This window comes from Mesoplodon mirus (assembly GCF_964341445.2).
Source record: "Mesoplodon mirus genome assembly, chromosome: 9".
In the NCBI taxonomy this organism is placed as follows: Eukaryota; Metazoa; Chordata; class Mammalia; order Artiodactyla; family Ziphiidae; genus Mesoplodon; species Mesoplodon mirus.
Genome location: NC_138985.1, coordinates 16901873 through 16925969, shown reverse-complemented (window position 1 = coordinate 16925969; position 24097 = coordinate 16901873). Strand labels below are relative to the sequence as shown.

Sequence of the window (24097 nt, the reverse complement as noted above, 5' to 3'; positions counted from 1 at the left end):
TGAGGCCAAATTAATGAGGTATATATTTCACCTAAACACATCTAGGTGAAATTTCCAAGCTCCAATGTTAAAAAACAGTTTTACCAGCTTCCACATTGAAGAAAATTACCAAAAAAAAGAGGAACAGAAGATCATCTGACGTTTCATCTCTAATACCCTAAGCTCAAAGACAGTAAGGTAACATCTGTAGTAACTTGAGGAATAGAAAAGTACAGCAACCCAAGAACTTAGCTCTACCAAAATATTATTCATCTATCTAGGCAAAAGAAAGTCACTTTTAAACATGCAAGAGTTCTGAATGAAATCTTACGCTTGGAAAGCTCAGGTTCAGAGAAATTTCCTACAAGGTAAGATGGTGATTGGGTGAGAAATTCAAAGGGGGAAATGTTTAGATTTAAGATATTCCCTGGTTCATTCAGGGATTCAGCACCACTATATTTAGGTTTTGGTCTCGGGTGTGGCAAGGTAATGGTAAGAAGAAGGAAACCACAGAGAAGATCAAGGGAGCCAAAAGCAGAGGGGGCCTATAACTACCTTAGTTTGGAACTTTGGGAGGAATGTTTCCTGCAGAGTGGCTCCAAATGTCCACTGGGGTGTCAGAGATAAATGGATGAACACATTTGGCAAATACTACTCCCAAGACTTCCCTGTGGCATGGACGTCATGCAGAAGTCCAAGTATGCTCTGGTGGAGACTTGGAAAGTAGCTAAGAATAGAGAATCGATCTGCCTGCACTGAGGGTCACTATGGCTTCTTCACAGCAGAAGGCGTGGTGGGGACAGCTTAACCCAGAAACTGGAAGGAGACACTACTGACATACAATGTTAATGTGATGATGAGGCAGCCCCCTTGGAAATATGAAATTCCACAATTGTTTGGGAACCTAATCCATAGCTATTAACATTAAAAATCTATACAAATACATATATGCTTCAACTCAGTAATCCCAGTTTGAGAATATAACCTCTAGGAATAAAGGTGGTGGTGTATACAAATACCTATATAATAATATTTACCGTAGCTACTACTGTTTGTAGTAGCAAAGACCTGGAAATGATTTAGATGCCTATCAATGAGGGTATGATTAAACAAATTGTGGTCATCATTACCATGGAAAACTATGTAGTGTAAAGACCTGCTGACCTGGAAAAGGTGCTAATCATTACTATTCAAAGAGTAATCCAAATTGAAGCATAATACGTGTACACTGTTAATTCTATTAAAAAAAAACAAAGCAAACACCAAGCTAGATATATGCATATAATTTTGTTTACAACTATATGAACATAAAAACAAGATGGAAAGATGTACAACAGATGGTTAACTTTGATTAAACAAAAACAGTAAATCTGTATGGGTGTGGGAGTTTTTTTACATATCTTTGCATTAGTTGGCTATTATATTTATAAGTTTAAAAATAATAAAGGTAATTTCAAATGAGTAAATTAAAGTAGAATGTACTTTTTGTCTTAATCAACAGCTTGGATTAATTTTTTCCCCATATGCGTCAGTCTCAGAGAGCAATATGAAAGCATCTTTAGGAATTAGGACAAGAACACTTCACAAGCTTCTGTTGTTTTGCCCTTAAAAAGAAGATTTTATGAAAATAGTATGGCCCTTAGTGATGTAGTCTCCCAGCTGATTCTTCATACAGATGTAACCTTTGTAAATTGTGCAGGAAAGAAACAGCAAGAGAAGGTACCATTGCTCTTTTTAGATTCTCTTTGCTGTACCTTATTACAGCATATAATTACCAATACATGAAGCGTACTGTTCTCAGGTATTTCCAAATGTCATGTTGCATTTGAAAAGTTAAAATGCAAGGTCATGATCTGAACACACTCATTTATTCAATGTTCACCTAATCAGTATGTATTAAACACTCAATTGGCGTCAGGCTCCGAGGACAGAAGAGCAAACAAGAGAGGCATGATCCTTGCTCCCACAGAACTCAAAATACTTCAAGATGTGTAGTCTTTAAACAGTTTTAAGGGCGATGAATACTGTCAAAGGGAAAGATGAGACCTTACGCATACACATTCCTCATAAAGAATCAAGGAAAGCCCTTTTTCCAACATGCCATCAAATCTGGGACTAGAAAAAGGAGTCAAGAGACTTCTTTCAGAGGAAAGTAAGGGAGAAAGAAATACATAAAAAAGGAATAGATTAGGCCTTAGAAAGCATGCTCAGACTTTGGGACTGTATCCTGAGAGTAATTAGAAGGTACGGACGTGTCTTAACCAAGGGGATGACACAAGTAGGTTTTTATTCTCCACAAAGACCCTCTTAGCTATTCTGGGGGTTTGAGAGGGTTAAGAGTAGAGACTTACAGACCACTGGGGAGTTATTTTTGTGTTTGAGACAGAGACAATGGTGGCATGGGCATGGCTTCTTTTTGTGAACTGAAAAAAAAAATTAGAATACGGATTTGGTATGATTTTTTTTTAAATGTACAGATAAAGACAAATGAGAAGTCATGGTAAACCCAGTGAGGGGCAAAGCAATTCACTGAGCTAGGCACCATGACAGGAGGAGCAGGACTGTGTCAGGAGTGGGAAAGATAATGGCTGTAATTTTAGGCACAAGACATAGAAGTCCGTGCCAAACTCACAATGGAGATGTCAAGACAATGAGTTCTTGGCTGGAGGGAATCAGCTTGAAAGACAACAGCCTATGGATAGATTGTATTAAAATTTAACCCATAGGAGTGAATGAAATCGCCTAGAGAGACAGTGCAGCAAGCGGAAACCAGAATACCTAGAGCAGCTGTCTGAGGAACTCCAACATTTAAGTCATCGAGAGAATGATGAGGGAAGAGCAACCAGGGAAGTAACAGAAAAACCAGTTGGTCTTCATGCCACAGAAGCCAAGCAAAGGTCAATGAGGAGGAAACACATAACTGTGGCCAAAACTTCTCAACAGTCCATCAGCAAGATCAGGATGTAAAATCTAATGAAATTAATGATATGGAGGTCACTGGTGATGTTAGCTCCCAGCTGTGGTACCAGTTGCAGTGGAGTGGTGGTTGGGAAAGCCAAGTTGGAATGGATTAAATGAATGCATAAAGAGAAAATATAGAATATGCCAACAGAGAAAGTCAAAGATTAGCTATGAACAAATAAACTTTTTTCTTCCTCTAAATAACTATTATATTTTCAAGAGGAATGTGAGACATCTCCTGAAAAAAAAAGTCTAGAGTCTTTGGAGATGTCTATAGTTATATTTATTGATGTGCTAGAGATTACTGAGCCCAGTTCTCCCAGTTTATCTAACTCATTTATTCATTCATTCCTTTATTCTTATCTAATCAATCAATTGTTACGTTAGCAAACATGAATTTATACCTACAATGTGCAAGATACTTGACAAGAGCTTAGTGGGGGAGAGAAACTGAACTTTTTATCAGGCTACTGAGAATTGGGTTGAGATGTAAGTAATAAGGGGCATCCACCTTCTTTATTTGAAGAAAATAAGAGAAAAAAATGAGTAAGGCAAATGGACAACCACAGCATTCCCCCATTTACCATTCATAAAGGCGAATCTAGGGATGCAGTTTATGGTGAGGGTCAAGGGCTTCTGGTAAAATGCAGAATCAAGCCAATATACCCACAGGCAGTACTGGACCAGGGCAGGCTTCCCATGCAGGGGTAGAACCTGTTCCCGGAAGAGCCATGCAGAGTATTAAGAGGAAATAAAAAGAGGAGTTGAGCCAAGGAGGCCCAGATTAACCTTCAAAGTTGTATCACTCAGAGAAGTCACTCTACCTCTTTTGGGCAGAATAAGTCAAGGAGCCAGTGGAGTGAAAATTAAGTACCCCCTTTGACACGCAAGACAACGTGAGAGGTGGAGAGGAAGTACTTCCCCCCAGTGGATAACAATGCAGAGTACTACCACAATGATTTATTGAAGGCTACTCAGTGACACAAAAGAGTTGTCTACAATTCTCTAGGGAGATGATAAGGCACAGGGAAACAAGAGTACCTAAGGCAGCTGTCTGAGAAACTCCATTATTTAACAGTCAGCAAAGGAAGCAACTGGCATTCTATTTCCTATGTTATGTACTAGGAAAATGGTAGTAATTAATTAATTTATTAATTGAGCATCTGTTGAGCCCCTGCTAAGTGCCAAGCACTAGGCTAGGCAGTGGGCAGTTAAGGAGACGGTGGGCCAAATGGTATGTATTAGTTTGCTAGGGCTGTCATAACAAAATAGAACAAAACTGGATGACTTAATAAAAATTTATTGTTTTACAGCTCTGGAGACTAGAATTCCTAGAACAAGCGTTCACCAGCAGGGTCATGCTCCCTCTGGAGATGTTACAGAAGGATCTCTTCCAGGCCTCTCTGCTGGCTTCTGGTAGTTCCTTGGTTTATGGCAGCATAACTATAATCTTCATATGGTATTCCCCCTGTATACATGCCTGGGTCCTAATTTCCCCTTTTCAGAAGGAGGCTAGTCGTACTGGGTCAGGGGCCCACCTGACTGATCTACAACTTAATTAGTAGAACTAATTACTACTGCTACTTAGTTAAGATAACCTCATCCTATTTCCAAATAAGATCACATTCTGAGATTCTGGTGGGTTGGACTTCAACATATGAATTTTGGGGGGAAACAATTCAACTCATTAAATAGTGTATTAGGCAAGTTTATCTTACAATCCACCAAACCAATATTTACCATGTCTGGGACTATAAATTATCATTTCATGCTACATTACAATCGTTTCCCTGTTTAATAAGGAGAATAGAAATTAACTTCACTACATTTTAGATAATATAATTATGTCTTTCTTCTGTATGTGGCTTAATATTTTAAAAAATCAGATATGTTGGGTATTATATAAGTAACTGAGAAAGTACCCATTAAGAACAGAATGGACTTTTAAAAAAATAGGTTTTATATTTTAGATCAATTTTAAGTTCACAGCAAAATTAAGAGAAAGGTACAGAAATTTCCTATATACTCCCTGTCCCCACAAATGCATTGTCTCCCCCATTACTAACATCCTCCACCAGCGTGGTACATTTGTTACAATTGATGAACCTACAGTGACACATCATTATCACTCAAAGTCCATAGTTTACATCAGGGTTCACTCCTGGTGTTGTATGTTTTATGGGTTTGAACAAATGTATAATGACACACATCCACCACTGTAATATACAGAGTAGTTTCACTGCCTTAAAAGTCCTCTGTGCTCTGCTTTTCATCCCTCTCTCTCCTCTAACTCTTGGAAACCACTGATGTTTTTACTGTCTCCATAGTTTTGCCTTTTCCAGAATGTCATATAGTATAGGGAGTCTTTTCAGATTTGCTTCTTTCATTTAGTAATACACATTTAAGTTTGCTTTGGCTTCTTTCATTTAGTAATACACATTTAAGTTTGCTTGATGTCTTTTAATAGCTTTATAGCTCATTTATTTGCAGCACTGAATAATATTCCATTGTCTGGATGTACCACCAAAACATACTTTTAGTAATTAAGGATAGGAAAAAACAGATTTTACCGACCAACCAAGGTGCATGTGTAGCTATTCTTGCTAGCACTCCCCTCCTCCCATGGAGTTCAGCTTAAAGTTATATGCATGCAAATGTACCCTAACACAGATCTCATATATGTCAGATCTGCAGTTTGAGAAACCTTAGACTGTTTAAATTCTGACTAAAGAGAAACAGCCAAATAACCCCAAGCATGTTTTACTTTTATAGTGGTTTGAAGGTATTTCTTGATTAAGCAGTGGTCATGTAGAATTGCCCTTTTTAACTTCTAAGACACATTTCTCAGCACGGTTTTATTGTTAAACCCAAACATGAATTTTTTGGATATGTAAATTAATTTTCCCCCAAGACGCTTGCTGCTTAAGTGAAAAGACTTTATCAAACACTGGCATTTTTTGAGCATTCCATTTTGCATTTCTCGGTTGCTTAGATGCCTTAGAAACCAGAGCAAGGGGTTTATTTTTGCCGTAACAATAGAAACAAAAAATATTTCAATAAAAAAGGAAGACCTATTTTTATAGAATGATAATCATAAAGAAAAATTTCCCTTTGACTAGGACTGTTGTATTGCCTAGAAATTTATAGAAACATTGAGAAACAGGCATTGATAGGCATTGATAGGCAAAATAGGCATTGATAATATACAGTCTTATAAGCAATGACATATAAAAACATGTTTTATGTACACTTTTATTGCTGTGAAGAATTAAGAAATATAGCTTCTTTCACATTTCCTACCCTAAAGTTTTGTTGGATTCAGCAAATAATTTCCTTCTTCCCATAAGAAATTCAGAAGAACTCAAAGATCTGTATATAGTACAGGGACTGAAAACCATCTAACGGGAAGAGAGGTAAATATATGCATTTTTGCATTTAGTACAGTCTGCATAAATTCTACAGTTCTGGTCCAGTCTCAGGTTTTGATATTACAGTATGTATAGTAGCCATTCCACTTACTTACATGTTTATTACCCTAGCAGTATCTAACACATTGCCTTTTAGATACAAGACTAAGGATAAATCAGAATACCATGGTTTTGAATGTCCCTACTGGGTTTTATTAAAGAATAATCAGAAACCAAGATAAAATCATTTCAAGAAGAAGATTGCCTATTTTATACCTTAACCATATTTTCATTTGATACGATCTATGCTTACAGTTAATGTTCAGCTTTCTGTAATTGCCATCCTTTGACATGAGGGAAAATAATATCCTAAAGCCAGATAGGAAATTGTTGATTTTACTTCTTTGAACAGTCATAAAATTCGAATTTCCAAAATTTGTTTTACCCTGTAAGAGAGCTCTGCAACTTATATTTTTAATGGCTCTGTGACAAATTTTAATAAATCTCATGTCTTTATGTTATTTCTCCTGTCTTCATGTTATTTCTTTGGAAATAAGCATGGCTAGAGAACATTTAATGGGGGAAAAAAGAAGATTGAGGAACATATTTATAGCTTATAAGGAAAGAGAATAGGAATAATTTGAGATTAATTTTTTTTTCTTTTTGTTTAGCCATTCTCGATAGCAACAAACATGCTCCACAAGAAGCAGTAAACCATAATTGCTAAGGCTGGTGTGAGACGGCCTGGGTTTGAATCTGTCCTTCAAGGTGTGCTGTTGGGCAAGTTATTTAACTCACTCTGTGCATGCCTCAATTTCCTTAAATGTACAATGGAACAACATTACTTACCTATAAGGTTTAGATGAGACATGTATACAAATTGCTTAGAACAGTCAACTACCAGAACATAGTAGACGTTCAGTAAATGTTATATATTTTTATCAGTGAGTTCTACTACCTAGAACACTAAATAAATTGTGTAGTTAAATCAGCCAAGCAACCTAAATGATTCTCCCCACTGAAACGAAAAGTATGTGGTCAATTTCAAATGATTTTTAAGATGTTAGGTGTTTTCTCTTAGAGGAAAACATAGGAAGAACACTTTGACATAAATCACAGCAAGATCTTTTTTGACCCACCTCCTAGAGTAATGGAGGCAATGGGACCTAATGAAACTTAAATGCTTTTGCACAACAAAGGAAATTATAAACAAGACCAAAAGACAACCCTCAGAATGGGAGAAAAATATTTGCAAACGAAGCAACAGACAAAGGATAAATCTCCAAAATATATAAACAGCTCATGCATCTCAATATTAAAAAAAACAAACAACCCAACCAAAAAATGGGCAGAAGACCTAAATAGGCATCTCTCCAAAGAAGACATACAGATGGCCAAGAGGCACATGAAAAGCTGCTCAACATCACTAATTATTAGAGAAATGCAAATCAAAACTGCAATGAGGTATCACCTCACACTGGTCAGAATGGGCATCATCAGAAAATCTGCAAACAACAAATGCTGGAGAGGGTGTGGAGAAAATGGAACCCTCTTGCACTACTGGTGGGAATGTAAATTGATATAGCCACTATGGAGAACAGTATGGACGTTCTTTAAAAAAACTAAAAGTAGAATTACCCTATGACCCCGCAATCTCACTACTGGGCATATGCCCAGAGAAAACCATAATTCAAAAAGACACATGCACCCCATTGTTCATTGCAGCACTATTTACAATAGTCAGGTCATGGAAGCAACCTAAATGCCCATCGACAGACGAATGGATAAAGAAAATGTGGTACATATATACAATGGAATATTACTCAGCCATAAAAAGGAATGAAATTGGGTCATTTGTAGAGATGTGGATGGACCTACAGTCTGTCATACAGAGTGAAGTAAGCCAGAAAGAGAAAAACAAATATTGTATATTAACGCATGTGCATGGAATCTAGAAAAATGGTACAGATGAACTAGTTTGAAAGGCAGAAATAGAGACACAGATGTAAAGAACAAATGTATGGACACCAAGGGGGGAAAGTGGGGTGGGCGTGTCGGTGGTGGGATGAATTGGGAAACTGGGATTGACATGTATACACTAATATGTATAAAATGGATAATTAATATGAAAAAGAAAGATATTAGGTGTTTTCAAAAAACAGTGCAATTTCTAAAGAAAAAAGGATACACACAAAGCTAAGGTTTCTTCTTTAAAAGGTCTTTGCACAAATTGAGTTTTTCTTCCTCAGTTGAAACATGCTGTAGTGTTAAGTGATTTAAAGAAGGGAAAATAATCCTCAGAAACCACAAATTTTTTCTAAGGTCTGTATGTTTTCCTACAGAGTTCTGCATTTGATTTTGCTGGGTACCAGGGGCTGCTACTGAACTATGAACTTGGCATCACTCCAGTATCTTTGAGGGTACTGATTTAAATCAGAATCAGAGACATAGCTCCCTGATTTTATATTAGCCCAAAGCTTAGTCTCATCATATAGCATCAGGGCAAGCTTGGCTTTCAAGTCTAACAATAGACTGCTCCACACTCCTCTCATTGTTGTGGCCTCTCCTGTTGCGGAGCACAGGCTCGGAACGCGCAGGCTCAGCGGCCATGGCTCACGGGCCCAGCCACTCCGCAGCATGTGGGATCTTCCCAGACTGGGGCACGAACCCGCGCCCCCTGCATCGGCAGGCAGACTCTCAACCACTGCGCCACCAGGGAAGCCCTGCTCCACACTCGTTTCTGCTCATTTGTAGTAGTGACCATGGTGGTGGAAGTGGTGGGGCTTGAAGATTTCCTTTGCTTTCTTGCAAACTCAACAATCTCATCAAAAAGTATGTTTGTTAGGTTGATATAAAGACTTATTGTATTGTAGTCAGAGGTGGGAAGGAGTGGAGGCTGTCACAGCTGCTGTTTGTTTCACTACTAGAAGCTGAATTTCTTGGAATTTGAACTTTAGGCTCTTGTAAATGAATCAAGCTTGATTAATTACTTCAAGCTGATTACTTCAGGCTTGATCTTGGACAGGAGAAAAATATCATTGTAACTGATTTTTGATATGGCCATACTATAGATCATATTCTATAGTGAAAATTGAGGACATTCTGCCTTCAGAAAGGAAGCTGTCACGCAGTGGCCACCTGCATTCTATGTATCCAGTTGACTGGAAGAAGTCAACATCATAGGTCACTGCTCAAAGAGTGCTCTCATCAATTCTCCTTGCTTTCCCTAACCTTCTCAAATGAGAAGAAGAATTATACTATGGGTGCCAAACTATTTGCGTCTTAATGATTAGTGAATATCTGCTCATGACTTAGAAAAAATATAATTACTTTTTTTTGATGTAGTAAAACATGCACTTGGACAATATCCAAAAGTACAAAGAAGAAATACAGTGCAAAGTAGTTTTCCTCCTGCTTCTACTCCCACTGCTCTAGTAATCCAGTTAGCAAAGCAAAGATGATTATATTTTCTGCTCCTTCTGAGATGTTTCTAGGCATGCTGATAACTGACTGGTAGTTGGTATTTTCTGACTCCTTACTTCTCCTAAAGTTTTTCTAAGTTCTAACAAAATGCACTATGATTTCCTTTTATATACAGTATGAGAATGAGGAGGGGTGGCCCTTAAACACTGTGGAAAATAAAAAATATTTATAATTTTTTTTCCTGAGATGTTAACTAATGTTTCCTTTTAATATTTGAGACCATGAAAGAAACACAAGTCTAGAACAAAATATTAGAATTAGGCAAAGTTAGGGTAATGATTAACTATGCTGCTGATTTTTGAGATGATATATCAATTGAGAGAGCAGGAAATTCCCAATCCTGTAAAGAGATTACTTTTTAATCTGTAATATTTGTAACCAAATTGGATCTCATCTATTTAGGAGGCTAGCCAGGGAAATATGAATTATTAAGAAAGCATATTCAATACCTCAAAATTATTTTCATCTATATCTAAAACCCACAATTGGTTACAAGTTCTTTGGAATATTAAAAGAACAACATGAGGAATTATAAGAATAGAAAAATTCAAGGTCTATGAGTGGAAGATGACAAGAAAGAAATCCTGAGACATAAAAAACTAAATTGGAAAGAATTACTAAAAAGATTAGTAGAGGGAATTATTTTCCATTGACAGGGGAGAAGAAGTGCTGCCTTAATTAGCATATTTCCTTCTATTAATTTTTAACATTTTAATAAAAGCAGACTGATACAGAGTGAAGTAAGGCACAAAGAGAAAAACAACTACCGTATTCTAATGCATATAAATGGAATCTAAAAAAAAAAAGAAAAAGAAAAGTGGTACTGATGAACCTAGTTGCAGGGCAGGAATGAAGATGTAGACATAGAGAATGGACTTGAGGACACGGGGTGGGAGGGGGAAGCCGGGGCGAAGTGAGAGTAACATCGACATATATATACTACCGAATGTAAAATAGTTAGCTAGTGGGAAGCCATAGCATAGCATCAGCTTGGTAATTTGCAATGAACTAGAGGGGTGGGATAGGGAAGGTGGGAGGGAGGCTCAAGAAGGAGGGGATATGGGGACATATGTATGCATATGGCTGATTCACTTTGGTGTAAAACAGAAACTAACAGTATTGTGAAGCAATTATACTCCAGTAAAGATCTATTAAAAAAATAAATAAAAGCAGACTGGAATAGTGGCAATAAAATGAATCCTCACATCTTTGAAATTGTATGTGCTTTGTGGTTTTCATAATGTAATGAATTCTGAAGATATTTATCATATAGAAACAAGTTCCCCAAATCTTCAACTAACTTTGGGGTGAGAGAAACTGATAACAAGTATTGAAAGTATTCAAAGACCAAAGCAAGGTATGAAATGAAATATAGGACATGTATGTACAATAATTCTTAGATCTTGCTTTCAAAATTCTGAAAAAAATCAGGAGATTAGTACTACATGAAACATAACATCACCTTCTGAAGTTTTAGGAACATCAAAGAGGCTGAAAGAGAAAAGGAAGAAGGCTTTATTTAACCTTGATCTTGATCTTCAAGTGCTGTTCTTTGGGGCCAAATTGGAGTCAAGGTATTTTTTGATGAGAGTAAGAAGTCAATTAGGAAGTAAAAGATAAAGGTGCTATCCCCTTATCTCTGAGTGCCCAGAGAGACCTTATCCAGAGAACTTCCCTCTTCAGAGCCAAAGACCAGCCCTCAGCCAGAAATAACTTGAGCAATTTTTGTCTGACAATAAAGTAGCTAAGATTTCACACTGAAATTATAATCACATCCATTAGGAGACATATGTGATAAGAAAATGGGCTACAGTGTGAATATCAGGCCTAGAGAGAATGGATGGCCATGACTAGAAATAAGCTTGAACTCTAACAATGCCTGGGGAACCTGAACATTTCTGCATGTGCTCTGCAAACCCCGGTGTGACCCTGGCTGTTCTTGCTGTGCCTTCCTGCTTCATGGATAAATCTCTCTCTCATATACATCATATAAACACTCAGAGAAGCAGAAAAAAACTCTCTACAAAAGGTTGAATGCAAGATTCCAAAAACATTGAATCAATCTGAGGGCACAAAGAGGTTCAAATAGTGCTTCGCTTTCAGATTTGTCACAAAGTGAGTCTGCCTTGATTTAAAAAGACATCCCTGGGTTTCCCTGGTGGTGCAGTGGTTGAGAGTCTGCCTGCCAATGCAGGGGATACGGGTTCGGGCCCTGGTCTGGGAAGATCCCACATGCCGCAGAGCAACTGGGCCCGTGAGCCACAACTACTGAGCCTGCGCGTCTGGAGCCTGTGCTCCGCAATAAGAGAGGCCGCGACAGTGAGAGGTCCGCGCACCGCGATGAAGAGTGGCTCCCGCTTGCCACAACTAGAGAAAGCCCTTGCACAGAAATGAAGACCCAACACAGCCAAAAATAAATAAATAAATAAATAAATTTATAAAAAAAAAAAAAAAAAAAGACATCCCTGAAATTAATCGTGATTTCATTTTTTTCCCCAATGGTATAGTTACAGTTACTACTAAAGTTCATAGCTACAGACTCTAAAGTGATTATCTTGTTACTCTATAATCACACCTGGATACTCAGAGCATTTTACCATTAGGGCAGTTTGAACTTTCCAATGATCCTTTTAAGAAAAGATCAAATGCTCCTCATTTATAAATGGAATATCTAATTTTAGAAGGTTAACTTCAAATAGCCTCAGAAATTTGCACCTCCAGTGAAGAGATAAAACCAATACCGTTTGGGAACAAGATAATAAAATTAAGCCTCCCCTCTCAAAAAAAAAAAGAGAGATAAAGATCTGAGTGGATACACACATCTCAGTCTCTGTGAACCCATACAAAATAAGCAGGGGTTAGGCGCTGGGGTGCTTTCAGATTGCACCATTATTCACAGGAAAACAGCGAGATTCACCACGGAGAACATAATTCTTTTGACAGTGACAGGACCTCATTCACAGAAACAGGACTGATGGTGCATGCACAGTCAGCGTGCCAAGTGGCACAGGACCTGGATGCGGGTCCCTAATGGTGAACTGAGATCATTGCTGAGGATACTCGGTGATCACATAAGGGACACTCTGTTTGCTCTCTGGGAGACGCAGTTCATTTGCACTAATTGCAGGCTTGGGGGCCTGGAGAAGGCAGCTCTGTGTACACATACTGTATTCCCTTTGTTGGCGAAGGTAGCTCTCACGGGCCCTGTTCCTCCTGGCATTGTGTATGTGTGTGTTTTAACAGAGAGACTTAGCTGCCTTTAAAATATATGTGCATTTCTAATTCTTTGCACTAGGCTTACTAATAGCTGGTGAGGGGAAGCTACAATATAATAGTGAATTACTTTCCGGAAAAGTTGAGCAGATAATTCATGAAATAAAAGAAATCCAAGAAAGCCTAACCCAATTACTACGGTTTACAGGATTTGTTTTTGTTCAGAAAAGTTCACTTGAAAAAAAAATTTATCTACTGATCTATTAACCACCTATCTATTTGGGTCATTTTCACAGTTAGAGAGATTTAATAGTTCTCATCTCTAAGAATACATCTCTTAAAATATACTTCTTTCTTTTGTTATCAAACAACTTTTGAAGAAATGTAAGATTAGGAATTTCATATCTTTCAAACTTAGAAACACTGCATGTTGAAAACACTGAATAGTGTAAAATGAGCATGAAATAAATCTAATCATGCTGATATAGTAAAGTTTTGACATTCTCAAGAGGTATGGTTGACTAGAAAATAAATATTTACTAAGAAATTAAAAGATTTAATGACATATACTAATCACCAAGACAGGTATACAAAAAGGTAGAAATAGTCCTTGTCCTGGTAATGTTTACAGTTTATGAGGGGATGACAGATGTGCACATTATGAAAAGTTACCTGCAAGGACCAAGCTAACCAATACTTCCTAAATGAATGAGAAGTGTAGGTTGTACTTCAATAATTCAGAGATGAACAGTCTCAACTTTTCACTACGAGAATAAACAAGTGATTTCCAGAGAATATAAAAATTTTGATTGAATTATGAATAAAAGAATAGCAGGTTCAAATGTGGAAAAGGCTTGTCAGACAGGTGAAGGTGTTTTATGTGTATGGGAATGCAGACGAGAGAAGAGAGTTGGGGAATAATGGGAACCAAAGATAACAGAGGTGTTGCAGTCAAGTGTGAGAGGACCTGGCAGTTGCCCAAAGAGTTTGAAGCAGTAGAAATAGAAATTCATCCAAGTTTTGAGAAGGATAGTTATGTGACCAAATGCTGGTTCAAGAACCTTTTAATTGATGGAAGAGTAACAGGGAATTTGACAGGAATGGAACCTGGAGGATGGAGGTCAGTTAGGGGACTGTGGTCCACAAATGAGGGGATGAGGGAGTGATGTAGGATGGGGCAGTGACATTAGGGAGGAAGAGATAAAAGCTAAAGGTACAGTGATCTTTTATACCTAATAATGTATATCCAGCCTGGGGGGAGAAAAGCATCAAACTCTGAGCTACCTGGGTAAAAAGCAGAATTAGAGAAATCCAGTAAGGGGCTCTGTAAGTTGGTTTGTTTGTTTGTTTTATGGGAGAAGAGTTTAAGTGGAATGTTGCATTTAAGTTGCTGAAGAAATGCTTGGGGTGGGGGCAGTCCAGTGGGCAGTAGTTAGAAATATGGCCCTGGAACACAGGAGAGAATGAAGGTTGCAGGTAAATCTACAGTATTTGAAGCCACAGGGCTGGATATCACCTCTAACAAGTTAAAGATGTCTGAACATAAGGTGAGGTTGATGTCAAAGGGAAGGTTTCCTAAGCATATGAATTTTAAATATCAGTTTAAAGGCAAATTCTCTAAGATGATGTAAGGATATATCATCCTTGCAAGAATTAGAGCTAATATCACTTCCATGAACCCCGTGAAGGACAAATGTAATGGAATACAATGTAGATGAAATACACTGCACTGCAGGATTGTGATTTACCTTACGGAGGCCAGAAGTCTCTTTGTCCTCAGCATAGTTAACAACCCAGGGAAATATGGTGGAAAAGGATGAGCTCAGGTTTTCCTGGGTCCAGATTTTAACTCTGCTACCATTATTTTAGGTAAGTACCTTAAGGTAAATTTCAGCATATCATTTGCTGAGCAAATATACTGTGATTATGGGACCAGAGATAATATATGTCCTATATGCCTAGCACACTGTATGCATTCATTAAAGGGATGCTGCCATTATTTATTTTTATTGTAATTTTTGTTATTTACAATGATAAAACTACATTTCTAAGGGTAGAACTACACTAATTTCCATCACCAAAGTGACGTATATCAGAGAAAGAAACATTTCTGTAATGTAATTTTGAGTAAAAAGAGAGAACCTAGAATAAAATATATTCGTTGATAACATTAGTAGAACTCCATGGAGAAATTATTTATTTATACGTGATCACTGACTTTACATAGATATGGTCTGAAAGAAAAAGAAATACATAATTCTATAAACTATAGTTCAAAGGAGAAAAAGATAAAGAAAACGAGTAATGGGTAAATTGAGGACTCTAAAACCTTCATTTACATAGAGAAAATAGTTCATTTTGGTAAAGTATATAAGGAGTTAAAGACTGGTAGGTTTGGTACTTATACACATACAGAATATTATAAAAAACTAGGAATCTTTTATATCCACAGAAGGAAATAAGTTCACTTGCACATGATTTCCAGAAATGAAAGAAATAAGAAGCCTTTGGTAGGTAAAAATTTATAATTCCATGTTTAAAGATGTGCAAGTAAAATAGTGGTCATGTGTCTACAAATCGCTAAGAAATATATTTATGTTTCTATTTGGTGATATAAGACTCAGGAGAGTAAAGCAACTAAGATCATGGGCTCTGGATCCAGATTTCCTATGTAATATTTCCTATTTCCAGTTACTGGGCAAATTATTTAACTGTAGTGTACCTCAGTGTCCTCATCTGTAAAACAGTACCTAACTAATAGGTCTGATAGGAGAATTAAATGAACTAATACACATAATGAGGTTAAGGAGTTCCTAGCACATGGTAAGATCCAAAAGAAGTTAATTATTTAATATTGTTTATTATCATTATCATCAATATTACTTGGAATGGAATGACCTCAGTAAGCTTTTCTCCCTTTCCAAATGTGCCTCACTATATTATTTATGCTCTAAACTGATGTCTGATATTACTTATTATTACAGGCTCTTACAGGACAGTGTTAACTAAAATTTAAGCAACAATTTTGTCAATATTGTTTGAAGTGTCCTGTATCCAACAAACGTATATGAGAAGAAGACAAAGGCAGGACAAAGACCCTGTGCTAGAAAAAATGTGATGAGGTTTAAATGGTGAAGAGATGGATACATGTATATGGGGGGGGGCAAAGAAAAAGTTTTATCCTAAAGTTTCTCTTGGATAAACATAAAGAAAAACAATGACATTTCTAAAATGGGGCTCGTCAGAAGATTTCTAGTAAAGGATGATGGACCAATTTTCTGGTTTGGGGCTGTTTCCTCCATCTTTGAACACTGGGTGAAGAGATGCCTAATTTATACATCTCTCATGTCCCATAATAAGAAAGAAAAAGTAGCATAAGAACACTTGCCAAGCCAGGCTCACAAAACCACCTTTGTGGCATCTGTTGACTATCCAGATATCCCAAAGCTGTCCTGCACAGTTGTTCTCTATCATTGTCAGCCTCAGAAGTCCAGAGACAGTCACATGGCTAGGGCTGGTAAAGAAGAGTTCAAACCAGTCCATTTTCCCTGGAGCCTTAAAAACTTCCTAGACATAAAAATACCCCATTCTTCATGTCTAAGGTATGAGTAGAAGGGAATGGAGCTTTCCAGATTCACTGTGCCCCCCAGTTAAACAAATTTCTAGTTTAAGAATCTGTTGGTCAAGAATGCTTCATTTGGGGCTTCCCTGGTGGCGCAGTGGTTGAGAGTCCGCCTGCCGATGCAGGGGACACGGGTTCGTGCCCTGGTCCGGGAAGATCCCACATGCTGCGGAGCGGCTGGGACCGTGAGCCATGGCCGCTGAGCCTGCACATCCGGAGCCTGTGCTCCACAACGGGAGAGGCCACAACAGTGAGAGGCCCGCGTACCGCAAAAAAAAAAAAAAAAAAAAAAAAAAGAATGCTTCATTTGATTTGCCCTATACAGAGTAGAAATGAAATACAAATCAATTATTTGGGCCTAACCAAGGCCATATATTTTACATTTTTAACTATAAGGTGTTAACCAGTAAGAAATTCTATAACTGCTCTTTGACACCCAACTTCGACTTCTTTTGTGATTACTTGCTTCCATTTAGCTGAATTGTTTTGCTTCTCACATAAAAGGTCAACTAAGAAAACGATGTCCTATCAACTTAATTTAAATCCATTACATGATGAAAAGTAAATATTTTGACAGAGACATTTCAGAATCAAAAAAGAGAAGGTATCTAATTGCTTGAAAATTACCAGATCATATTACAGTAAACAAGTTACATTATGCACCCATAGTGATTTTTAGCATTTGTACCCAGAAATCAATGACTGCTAGGGTCAGAGAATAAGTTCTTAACCAATATATTAATGGAGGAAGTTACCCTCCTCTGAGTAACCAAGAGGAAACCACTTTTTAAGGTTTTACACCTTGATTGACACATACTGAATTTTGGTCTCCTTATGTTTAATGAAGAACATTTTTACAGGTATTATGGAAAAGGAAGGTTAAAAAAAATAGGCTTATGAAGCTTTTCTTTGATAAAAATAATTGGGTATGAAAATTCAAACATGATGTCACTATAGAAGCAGTACAGTAAGAAGTAAAAGTACAGACATCAAAGTAGTTGTAGGAAATATCTTAAGAATAATATGTATGCAAGGTACATGTGTTAATGTTTTTTCAATAGTTTTAACACAGCCCTTTGATTTTCAATGCCCATTAAAATAATGATATGTCATTATTAAACAATACCTAAAACAAAACTTTGGACACTTATTCCAAGATTATAGGCAAAGAGAATGCCATAGTTTAGTTGGGGTAACATTTAATTATGAATAAGATTATTAAAAAAATCTATCTTATAAATAAAAATTTTGGCACTACATTAGTAAGTATAAGAAAATTGCAAATCCATACCTTGCAAAAACACACTTTATATCTGTCTAATACTTTTTTTATATATGTGATACGACAGATGATAAATTAAAGGGATAACAAGTCTTTCCCTTGTTCAAGGGTAATTGCCTTCACAGTGTCACTTGTGAAGATGCTTTCTCCAAATTGTCAGACTAGGTGGTAAGGATGGGGGGATAAATACATGGGCATTATGTAGCTGTGGTTACTCTGTGGACTGTATTCATTGACGCCATTAACTAAATAACATGACACAAACTCTATTCACAGAGCTAAAAGTATATAGTAAGATTTCTAAGGATAGATTATATCTAATATTAATTAACAAAAATTTTGCAGTGTCACACAATCATATTCATGACTTGTAACACCTTCTAAGATTTAAACCACTCACTATATTGCCATTAATATTGTATAAGTGAAACCAGAAACTGAAGAAGTTGAATGGATTCCTTGATATGTCAAAATTAAAACTAATAAATTGGATACAAGAATCATGTCCTTTCCTTTTGATATCATAATCTTGTCTCCCTGAAGATAACTACAATCATTACACACACACACACACACACACACACACACACCCCTGAACATATATATGTGAAAAAAATATACATTTGAACACAGGGATATAGTATATATTCAGCTACATCTAGAAGAGCTGATGAACCTATAACAAATGTAAAAGACTAACCTGGTGTTACTACTACTCCATTTCCATTGACCACAGGCCTCTCTTCCTCTTCCTCCTCAGGAGGCTCTATGCTTGCTTTCTCCATGTTGCTTACTGATTTATTCCTTTTTCGTTTTCCTTCAGTGCTTGGAGTGGCTCCAGGAAGTATCTGGTCTGTTACATTTAGTAACAATGGTGCTGGTTCTGCTGGAGGCTTTGGGGTACCGTAGTAATTGTCTGCAAATGATACAAAACATATGAAGTTAAATATTTCTCCTACTGGTGTGCATAATTTGTAAAGAATGGAAATTTTATTAACAAATGTGTATCCTAGTTTATACATATATATGTATTTTATATATACATACATGTATATCATTTTATATCCTTTTATGTTTTTATATAGGTGTTTATTTGTTGCTTCTATTGTATTGGGCTTTAATGCTTAAACAAAGATACAGATGTGTCTTCATTTCACCTTAGTGCCAAAGCAAAATATAGTCTTAGCTATTAGTTTCATATGACACATAGCAATTTCAAATTAGTCAAAAATTGTTTATAACAAGCCTTGATTATAATCTTTTAAAAAATAATTATGTCTGAATAAGAGTATGGGTAACTTATTTTTTAAGCGAATCTTATAACGTTCTGGAAAGGCAAAGCACATTGTGCTTTTCTCCAGCTTTCAAAGGGCTCTGGCTGCTGTCCTTGATGTGCACAGCACCCTGCCTAGAGCTGGATCTCCACGCCAGGTTAGTGGTTCCCATGACTTCCAACAGTGGGCCTGCTGCTCTAACCATTCTTCAGATTACCACAGCTCTTTTTCCCACAGCTCCATGACCTGAGCTCCAGAAACATTTGTTTCCCCCATCAGTCTGTGAGACTTCTAAAAGAGGAGACTAATTCCTATTTATCTCTGTCATAAGAGCCTGGCAAACAGTAACATGGAATATATGCTTACTATGTGAACATCTTTGTATATTCAAAGCAAATTACTTTTCTGAAAAAAATACTTTAAATTTTTGATTGGTAAACGGCACAGTGGTGTTTTTAAAAAATCAATGTTATGCTTTGAGCATCAACTTCAAACCCACATTGGTGTTTTCAGTTAATTGAATAATTTATGCACGTATTTGCTCACTCATTCATTAAAATCTTTATTTAGTACTGACTGTGCACCCAAGCACTCCAGTAAATGTCTGAGAGAAAATGATGACTATAATACAATCCTTGTCTTCCAGATGCTCAACGGTTTAGTGTGGAAGACAGGCACATTTGACATTAAGCAGATAAGCATTAAAACAGGAAATAAGATTAAGCACTCAATCAAGGAGGCATAGAGGAGGAACCACATCTCATTATCTGCAGAGGCCACTGAAGGCAACTGGGAAAACAGTGTGCAGTGAAAGAAACCAACCCTTAAGTAGCAGTTATGGGGTCTAGATTTGGATTTTCTATATAACTACAATTCAAGCAAGTTACTTGCTCAGTAAGGCTCAATTTCTTCATCTATAAATTGGAATGGCAGTACTTGTTACAATCACCTGCATTCTGGGTTGCAAACAACCAAAATATACTCTAGTTAAATTAAAGATGATAAGGATATGCTGAAAAGGTATGAGATGGCTAGTTGAGGGAAGAGGCTGGAAACCCTTGGGGAAAATGGACGGAAACAAAGGAGTCCAGTGTGGACACCCAAGCTGCGTCTGCTGGCCCTGGACTCTGAAAGCCTAGCAGGTTCCACTACCACAGGCCATAGAATCACAATACTTCTTATCTAATAAACATAATATAAAACTAGTAAATAGTCCTGCATGTCCCGATAAATAATATAATTTTAAGTAGTGTTCTGAGATCTTCAGTGATTTTTTTTAAAATTGGAGTAAAATTGTTTTACAATGTTGTGTTACTTTCTGCTGTACAATGAAGTGAATCAGCTACATGTATACCCATATCCCCTCCCTCTTGGACCTTCCTCCCACCCCACCTCCATCCCACCCATCTAGGTCGTCACAGAGCACCCAGGTGAGCTCCCTATGCTATATAGCAGGTTGCCACTAGCTATCTGCTTTACACATGGTAGTGTATTTATGTCAAACCTAATCTCCCAACTCATCCCACCCTCCCCTTCCCCCCGTGTCCACACGTCCATTCTCTATGCCTACGTCTCTATTCCTGCCTGACAAATAGGTTCATCTGTACCATTTTTCTGGATTCCACATATATGCATTAATATATGATATTTGTTTTTCTCCTTCTGGCTTACTTCACTCTAGAAGTACCTAGAGTATGACAGACTCTAGGTCCATCCACATCTCTACAAATGACCCAATTTCGTTCCTTTTTATGGCTGAGTAATATTCCATTATATATATGTACCATATCTTCTTTATCCATTCATCTATCATTGGACACTTACGTTGTTTCCATGTCCTGGCTATTGTAAATAGAGCTGCAATGAACATTGCGGTACATGACTCTTTTTGAATTATGGTTTTCTCAGGGTATATGCCCAGGAGTGGGATTGCGGGGTCGTATGGTAGTTCTATTTTTAGTTTTTTAAGGAACCTCCATACTGTTGTCCATAGTGGCTGTATCAATTTACATTCCCACTAACAGTCCAAGAGAGGGTGTGGAGAAAAGGGAACCCTTTTCAGTGCTTTTAAGTATATGTAGTACTAAGAAAAATGAATCACACTTCAGGGCTTTTTTTTTTTTTTCCAATTTGTCTTTTAGTGTTTAAATCTCCCTGAGGTAGAAAAATAACCTTTTACTAATTAGAAATAAATGCATAGCTCAGGCTAAAAATAAATATTAAGTAACAGGTCTGGTTGAATTTACATTCCTAAATACTTACTCCTATTGAATGAGATGTGATTATAAATTATACAGCAATATTCTATTTCTATAATTTGATTTATGAAATTAATAGTTTAGACTAAATTTTAGATGTAGAAGAGTACAAATCACTAGTTAAGACATTAAGATTATCTTTATTAGCAATAATAATAGCAATTTAAAAGAGGCACAGAAATAACCCATGTAGTTACTATACTTGAGAAATGTAATTCATGGAGAATAGGCTTTTACCTTAAACCAAATGCATAGAACAAAGAAACCAGAAATACCTAAAAGAAGTTGAAAACTCAGCCAGATGGTCAGGTAGCTAAGTCACTGAAATGATTTCCTGATGTTTAAATATATACAAACCAATATATTAAGGATAAAATGTGCCTTTTAGGTAACATACCAGCATGTTTTCAAAAGACAAACATCAAAACTTTAAAAAAATATAATTTGGAAAAACTGTCCCATTAAGAATGAAGTGCCTCTATGCAGAGTGCCAGGATTTAGAGAATCTAAAATCCAAAATACCACAACAATATGGTATATGTTTAACAGCACAGATCGTGGTGAGATAAACCTGACTTTGCATCCTGTCTCCCCTAATCTGGCTGCCTCTTTATATCCTTGAATTGATTTAGTTAAAGTAGGACTGTGGGGCTACAAGATGACAAGTACAGTCACAAAAGTACAGTCACAAATACAACAACTCCTACCATTATTACTATCATCACCACCACAATGTAGTGAGCTGGACACTGTAAGTGGCATTTTACTTCTGAGCGCTTGTGTCTGATGGGGATTAGAACGAAGTCATTCTGCCTCTGCAGTTAAAAGAAAATGGGGGCTCTAAAACTACTTTCCAATATTATACATGAAGCAGGTGGAAAACCTATATCCATTTGACTTAGGAACCTCATTTCTTTTCAAAATACTATATTGCCTCTCAAGAGAAAAAAAAAAAAAGTACGATGCAATTTGCAACCTGCCCAGAATTGATGCAGTTCTCTAGGACTTCATTCAAGGCCACAACCAATGAGCAGAAACATAACACTTTCAAGAGAAAGGCAATGCTTGCTCCCAAATGATGAAGCAGGTACATTTTAGGTGATTTTTTTCCCTCCTCTCTTCCAAAACTAAGTGGGTGTGTATGTGTGTGTGTGTTTGGGGAGATGGGGTAGGGATTATAGGCTTTCTTAGCCCACTCGTTACTGACTATATTTGTATTTGTAAAGTGTGGTGTATTCATTAGCACTTTCATGTAAGTTTAATACAAAATTTCACTAACTTAGTTGTTGAATATGATGACAAAATGGAAATGATACATAACACTGTTCACTTAATTGTATCACAATCAGGATAATCTATAAATTAACGTAGTTTAGTTTTGAATCAATGCTTGGAAAATAAAAGAGACAATTATTTGAGAAAGCTGATTTAACTTGATTTATTCTTCAGCTTTTTAAGTACTTAAAAGAATGGCTATCTTTTTCATAAAGATATAGTTATGAAAGAGTGAAACAGGGTGACTGTAGTCATTTCTTACATTATAAATATGAAAAGGCTTTCCAGAAATTTGAATAAAAAGAGTAGTTTATAAAAATGTCAATAATTGGTTTCATAATAATAAAAACATTTACTAAATGACCATTTACACTGAACATTGTTATATTAATTTCTTGCAACGGGAGAGAGACTAAAACAGACTACATTGTTGTGAGCTAACCTCCCTAGAAAATACTTGGAAAATCTAATCCATTACGCACTTTTACGCAGACCTTTCCTAAGTCATCCAGAAGAGATGAAAAGAGTTTTTTTTTTAAAAGAGCTTTTTAAAATAACTTTTTGTGTACTATACTTGAAGGCTATCACAGAATTACTCCTTTGCTTTCTCTATGCTTGTTAGACCAAATAATCTTTTCAAAAAGTCTTAGTCTAAGTTTTTTAAACAATGTTTTTGTCTTTTTTCTGACCCTTCCCAGGTTTTTTTTTTTTCCCCACACTGATTTTAATGGTGAGGCCAAGGGGAAAAAAGGAAGAGAAAATGATTTCAATAAATTATAAACTGTTCCCTTATTTATATAAGGGAATAGATACCAAAATAGTATTTGCTGAGATGCACCATATTCTTTATGCTTGTAAGTTCTGATATTATGACAAGAAGTAGGAAAGACACTAAAAACTAATTTTAGGTATGAGGAAATGTGAAAGTGCTAGTAACAAGCTGAAATACTTTGAAATGCTTTTACTTATTTCCAACACCTTTTCTCTTTAAACTAGATCATGATAGAAACATGTGACTTGTTATTTAGTTCATTTGGCTTTTTAAGTAGTAGACCCAGTTGTTGACTCTGTTGTTCCAGTCCTTTGGGTGTATAATAATAACATGTGTAGGTTTTACATCAAATAATCATATATCATTCCACATGGCACCCAAGTGCAGATGGATTTTAGAAAGGTACTATTCTTGTCTTCAAGATACGTCACAGATTAAGGTCTTGACCCCCATTCCTCCCCCAATATTCTCAGTGCTTTTACTCCCATTTTGGTAACAGAAAGAATCAATTTTGGATAATGATTTAGTGGAAGAGATATGACTGCCTATAGGTACTTTGGGACATGCATAC

At 36.6% G+C, this 24097-nt stretch overlaps 1 protein-coding gene across 2 annotated transcripts in view; it reads right to left on the bottom strand.

Moving 5' to 3' along the window:
• Positions 1-24097, bottom strand: part of MAGI2 (membrane associated guanylate kinase, WW and PDZ domain containing 2) — a gene marked incomplete at its 3' end in the record, with an annotated part of 1305599 nt that overhangs the window by 476015 nt on the left and 805487 nt on the right. For both annotated transcript variants that reach the window (XM_082632410.1, XM_082632411.1), the window contains exon 4: positions 18648-18863. In XM_082632410.1, the coding sequence (XP_082488536.1) occupies positions 18648-18863 (216 nt within the window). The remainder of the gene's footprint in view (positions 1-18647; positions 18864-24097) is intronic.